The sequence below is a fragment of the Tupaia chinensis genome, unplaced genomic scaffold, assembly GCF_000334495.1.
Source record: "Tupaia chinensis unplaced genomic scaffold, TupChi_1.0 Scaffold142542_1, whole genome shotgun sequence".
Classification (NCBI taxonomy): Eukaryota; Metazoa; Chordata; class Mammalia; order Scandentia; family Tupaiidae; genus Tupaia; species Tupaia belangeri.
Window position 1 is genome coordinate 365,661 of NW_006202391.1, and position 5,735 is coordinate 371,395.

General features: G+C 55.2%; 1 protein-coding gene across 1 annotated transcript in view; it reads left to right on the forward strand.

Annotated features, from left to right (window-relative positions):
• Positions 1-4,916, forward strand: part of BRI3BP (BRI3 binding protein) — a 14,694-nt gene extending 9,778 nt beyond the window's left edge. Inside the window, exon 4 of the mRNA XM_027766329.1 lies at positions 2,200-4,916. Within this exon, the coding sequence (XP_027622130.1) occupies positions 2,200-2,627 (428 nt within the window). The 3' untranslated portion in view covers positions 2,628-4,916. The remainder of the gene's footprint in view (positions 1-2,199) is intronic.
• The last annotated feature ends 819 nt before the right edge of the window (positions 4,917-5,735 follow it).

Here is a 5,735-nt window from a genome sequence, read left to right on the forward strand (position 1 = left end):
TCCCGTGTTGAGTTCACCCCCCTTAAGGGAAAAACCTCTTATAAAAGAAGGAAAAAAAAAAAACAAACAGAAAAAGGAGGTTGTATGTGTTATATGTGCTGGGCGCTGCTGCTAGGCAAGCTGAGGCCACACGGAGGCCCAGGTTCAATTCCCAGGGTGCCCTAAGAGCCGGACATGGTGCCCTGTAGTCCCAGCTACTTGGGAGGCTGAGGCGGGCGGGTGGCAACATGGACCTCTCTCTAACACCACACACCCCACACTGGGAAAAACAAGTAAGTAAAAATAAACTGTGAGATTGAGAAGGTATTTTAGCTAACCCAGTACATTCAGAAAGGTCATTGGGGCCAGCAGGTGGCGTGGTGGATACGGTGCTGGACTCCCACGTGCCTGACTGTGGTTTGAGGCCCCGACCCAGAGGCTTCAAGATCACGCCAGGTGCCTGTGTGTGTGCCCAGAATCCCGAGGGGAGAAGGGAGGAGAAGGGGTCACGATGTGGTGCCTCCTGGGGGGTGAGTTCTCACTTTCCCTGTCCCTGTCTCTGTCTTTCCTGAGAGTACACCCATCCTATGGTAAAAACCTAAAAGAAAAAAAGACCGTTTCACTAGGAATCGGTACAGAGAACCGAGCGTGTGGGTCTCACCTCTCCTCGGCCCTGGGGCTTTGAGACGCAGTCCCGTCTGTGTCCAGCCCTTGGCACCTGGAGTCATCCTGTTTCAGGACAACCTTGCCTGGTCCAGAGACGGCCTGGGGACGTCCTGAGCCCTGACCAGGAGCCGGGGTGGCTGGTGTCTTCCTCAGGTTGCCGAGGTCCTCTGCTGACTGGAGCCATGAGTGGCAAACCAGGAGGAGCTTGCGCTGGGTGGGCAGGCCCAGGTGGCCCTGGAGCCAGACTCCTAGATACGGGCCCTGCTGTCCCCGGCTGTGGACCCCGGCACAGAGTCCTCGATGGCAGAGCCCCCACACGCCTCGTCTGCACGCCGTGCTGTGGTCAGGGCGGCTTCCGGCCACTGTCAGTTCCCGAGTACTCGGCGGCTTACGGAGGCTCCACTCCCAGAGGGACGTCCTCGTGCAGCTGGGGACCTGGACGATCTGGATTCTCCACGCCAGGCCATGGGGAGCAGCCTCCCGTCCTCACCCCGGGGATTGGGCGAGTGTGTACACGTTACCTGGCCAAGCCGAGAAGCACGTCCGCCCCTGGGTCTTCACTTACCTTTGAGCAATGCCTTTTATTTTCTTTCATGTTTAAAAAATTACCAGAGGGTCCATGCACTTGCTGGACAGAGAGAGGGCGAGGAGGAAAGCCCCCCCAGGGGGTGTGGTCCCGTGGTAGTCCCTCATCTCTCCACCCTGTTGGGATTTGGGGCACACATACCTGTGCCTGGTGCGGTTTTCAGGCTGTCGAGGCTGGGACTCGAACTCAAGTCAGCCGTGTGGGATCCAGCTGCTAAACCAGCAGGGTGTGTGGCTGGCCTGAGCGATGCTTATTATGGGCCTCCAGCTGGGCTCAAGAAGATGCCACTCTGAAAAGATAAAACTTGGTGTGCGCAGGTTAGGGTTCGGTTTGCCTGAGAGTGACAGAACCCCCAGATAGTGGTTCAGGAGCGGGGAAGCTTGTTTCTCTCTGATGGGGCAGCTCCTAGGTATTGGTTATGCAGGGATGAAGGCTCTGCCACCCTGAAGTACCTCCGTTTCCCATAAATGACTTCCTTGCCTTCTTGGCCCAAAATAGCTGCTTCCACTCCAGCCATTGTGCTCACATTTGTGGAAGAAGAGATAAAGGGCACAGTGTCTCTTCCTTCAGGAAAAGGCCTTGAACCTACTGTAAAACGCCTTTTTAAAAAAAATTTAAAAAATGTTTAACCTCTCCTTTGTTAAAGCTTTGTCCAGGAATGCTAGGAAATGCCCTTACCCTAGGCAACCGTTTGCCCAGCTGGAAAGTGGGTGTTCAGTGCTATGCAGATTTGAAGGACAGCCTGCAGGTTCTGAAATGGCAGAGGTTACCCCATGCCTCCTCACCTCCTCTCGGGGATAGGCAAAGGTTAAGGGTGTGGCTTGGTTAGTTCCTTGGGCTGTCAGCAGGGGTAGTTCAAAGGTTGAGGGAGGGGTGTGGTTAGTTCCTGGGGTTGTCCAAGGCCTTGAGGCCCAGCCCTGCCTCTGAGCCAAGACGGCCCTGACCCCGCTTCCTCTTTCCGCCCGCAGTCTCCAACCTGTCCCAGTACTTCAGCCCGGCCTCGGTGGCCAACAGCCCGGCCCGCGCCCTCCTGCTGGTGGGCGTCATCCTCCTGGCCTACTGGTTCCTGTCCCTGACCCTGGGCTTCACCTTCGGCGTCCTGCACCTGCTGTTCGGCCGCTTCTTCTGGGTGGTGCGGGTGCTGCTGTTCTCCATGTCCTGCGTGTACGTCCTGCACAAGCACGAGGGCGAGCCGGAGCACGCCGTGCTGCCGCTGTGCTTCGTGGTGGCGGTCTACTTCATGACCGGGCCCATGGGCGTCTACTGGCGCGGCAGCTCCGGCCCCGGCGGCCCCGGCGTGGAGGAGAAGCTGGAGCACCTGGAGAACCAGGTCAGACTGCTCAACATCCGCCTCAACCGGGTGCTGGAGAGCCTCGACCGCCCCAAGGACAAGTGAAGGTCAGCCGGCCCGCCCGGCCCTCCGGCGCCAGCGCGGGCCCCCGGGAGACAGAGACGGAGGAAAAAGAAACCGCCAAACCCCACACCATCCTAATAAATGCGGCTGAGCAAAGCGGGCGCGTGGCGAGGGCGTGGCCAGCGGGGCCCCGCGTCCCGGGAGGAGCGAGAGGACCCTTATGCGGGACTACGTCCAAGTGTCGTTAGGGGAAATATTTTTTAAACAAAGGATATAACCGTATTAGCTGTACAGTAAGAAATTTATCTGAGCATAGAGCATAAAGTTAGTTTTTTCAAGCATTTAAATACATCTTTTGTAAGGTTTTTTAATAAAGGCGGATTGAGTCAAGTTTATTTCAACTTTACATGGAAGGGGAAGAATATGCTAACTGGACATTTGAGAGAAGCTTTGATGCGACCGTTTTTTCCTGCCGCGGAGGGTTGGTGGGTGAGGGCCGCGTCGTGGTTTTCCTGTTCCCAGACCGTGAGTTTTCATGTTATTGGGGGTGGACGTTGACTTTGTGAATGTCGCCCCGTCTCAGTGCGGGCAGCTGGGCTCAAGGCTCAGACTCGCCCTCTTCTGGATCTGAGCGGCGCCCACCACCGCCGTGGGTCCTATCTCTAAATGGGGACATGGTCTCAGGAGTCCCGAGATGCCTCCCTCTGTACTTCCAGATATTTTTAACTCAAGCATTTCCAAAAGGCCAGTGCCAGGACAGGGCAAAGGGGGTGTGGGGGTGGGTGCCCGGACCTGCCTTCTGGGCTGCGTGGCGGGTCCCACGACAATCCGATAGCCCTGCTTCACTGCAGGCCAGCCCGGCCGGGGAGGGACGCTGGAACCCGCAGGTTTTGGTTGACGCAGGATCTGAGGGGCAGTGAGCAGGAGCGGCCAACCATCTCCAAGTCCACTGCTGCTTCTGGAGGGTTCTCAGGACACCTAAGCTGTGATAGGCGAGCCTCGGGAAAGACCCGAATTGTTTTTCTGAAATTTGAGGTGCTTTCTGTCTGAAGTTTGCTGCGTCTTCATTTGAGGTGTATCGGGGGCCGAGAGTGGTGGTGGCGGAGTGGGTAGCTGCTGGGGTCCTGAGCAAAGGAGCTTGGCAGACCTTGGGCCAGGGCCGGGGGACGCGCTCCTTTGCAAAGTCCTCCCTAGGAGACTGGCTTTGCAGAACACAGCTCTGAAGGCCGCGGGGTCACGGCAGCCACCGTTGCCTGTCCTGCACAACCCACACGTGTGTGGAGTGGTTTTCAATCCATGGTTCCTCATCCTCACCCTAGGACCCAAAGGGCACAGTGGGGAGCACATGTCCTAGGTGCTGATGGAGTGAGACCACTCTCAGAACGCTGCTCTCAAAAACATGCACTGTTTCCAGTTTGGGTAAGTGGAGGCTCTCGGGCCGTTTTTGGTTTTCCTTTTTTGGTTAGAGGGTGCAAGAAAGAGACAGCACCTCCCCTCCCCGCTCCGACAAGGCCTGCTCATCCTTATTTCCGTGTCTCTCCGGCCATCAGGACCCTGTGCATACACGTGCGTGGAGTGGTTTTCGATCCATGGGGCCAGAATTCCCGCTGTGTCAGCCATGTGGGACCGGCTCCCTCTCCATGGCACCACGGGGACCAGCGAGGGCAGTTTTATGGCTTGACACACTCAGTGAAAGATGGCTTCATTTTTTAAAGTTTATTTAAATTTTTTCCATATGAGGGAGCTAGAGCCAGCACCCTCCACCACGGGATGTCACACCACAGTCCGCTCAGGGCTCAGCCAACCTGAAACGTGCACACCACACCTGGAACGTCCAGGGAGGGGACAGGATGTAAATCTGGGGGCCCAGCTGCACCACCATTGTGTCACCGCCTGGCCCCAATGTCTTTTTTTTCTCTCCTCAAACTAGCTATAGGGTATATGCACTCACCAGAGAGAGACCGAGACAGAATGATTAAGCACCCCTGGAGGGATGGCCACGCTGCAAGCTCTTCTCCATTCCTCTCAGGACTTGGGGCATGCACCCAATGCCATTCTTAAGCCCCTAGGCCCGGGACTCAAACCGTGCAGATGGCCCAGTGAAATCTAGCCGCCTTAACTGCCATGCGCTGGCTGGCCTTCTGCCTTGAAGCTAAAGCACCTAGTTAATTTTGAATATCATTTCAGGGTAGAACATTAAATTCTGATTGAAGTTCGGGATGCCAGGTCCGAAAAAATGGAAAAGGCCTTGGGTTTTTAATACATAGCTCACTTTTATTTATTTATTTTTTTAAAATTTGTTAGAAGGTGTTGGAGAGAGACAAAGAGAAAGTGAGAAAGCATCTTCCATGGGGCCTGGTCGCACCACCGTCCCTTCTCCACTCCTCCCTCCCTTTGGGATTTCGGGTGCACACGCACATGCGTCCTCCGTGTTTCTCAAGCCCCCGGGTCTAGGACTCAAACACGCAGCTGGCCGCGTGGCTACCAGCGGCCTTAACCACGACCCCAACCGCCTGCCTTAACCACTACACCACGGGCTGGTCCTTGGGCATATTCTTAACCCCAAGTAGTTGGTGATTTCTTTTTTTTCTTCATTCTCCATTCCATGGAATCTTTGGCCTCCCCTGATTCCCTGATCTCTCTTTCTTTTCTGTCTTTTGTATGTAGAAAAATGTATTTTTGTACCATATCACACCTTGAAGAGAAGCCTTTTTTAATATCTTCAAGGCTGTAGGATATATTAGTCCCACCCTTTGCTGAATGTGACGTCCAACATTCTGATGAGAACGACTATGGGTCTGTTATAGTTAAGACTCAAGTTTTAAGATGTCATCGTCAGTGTTAATTTCCTGAGCTTCAGTATCGCAATAAATACTTGCTTTACTAGAGCAGAAAAGAGAAGGACCAAGCATCTCTGAGCTGCTGGATCCGTGTGGGTGTGGGGGGTCACTGTTCAGTGACATCTTCCCGGATGCACTAGCGAAGCTGCTTCTCTGACACGGCTCCCCGGCACCGTCACCACTGCCTGCTTGTGGCTTCTGGAGGCATCAGCCTCGTGTCGTTCCCGGTGACCATGCACAGCCAGGGAGCACCTTGAAGGTTGGCCTCGTCAACCGAGTCTTCACTCATGAGGGCACCAGTGCTGGGGAA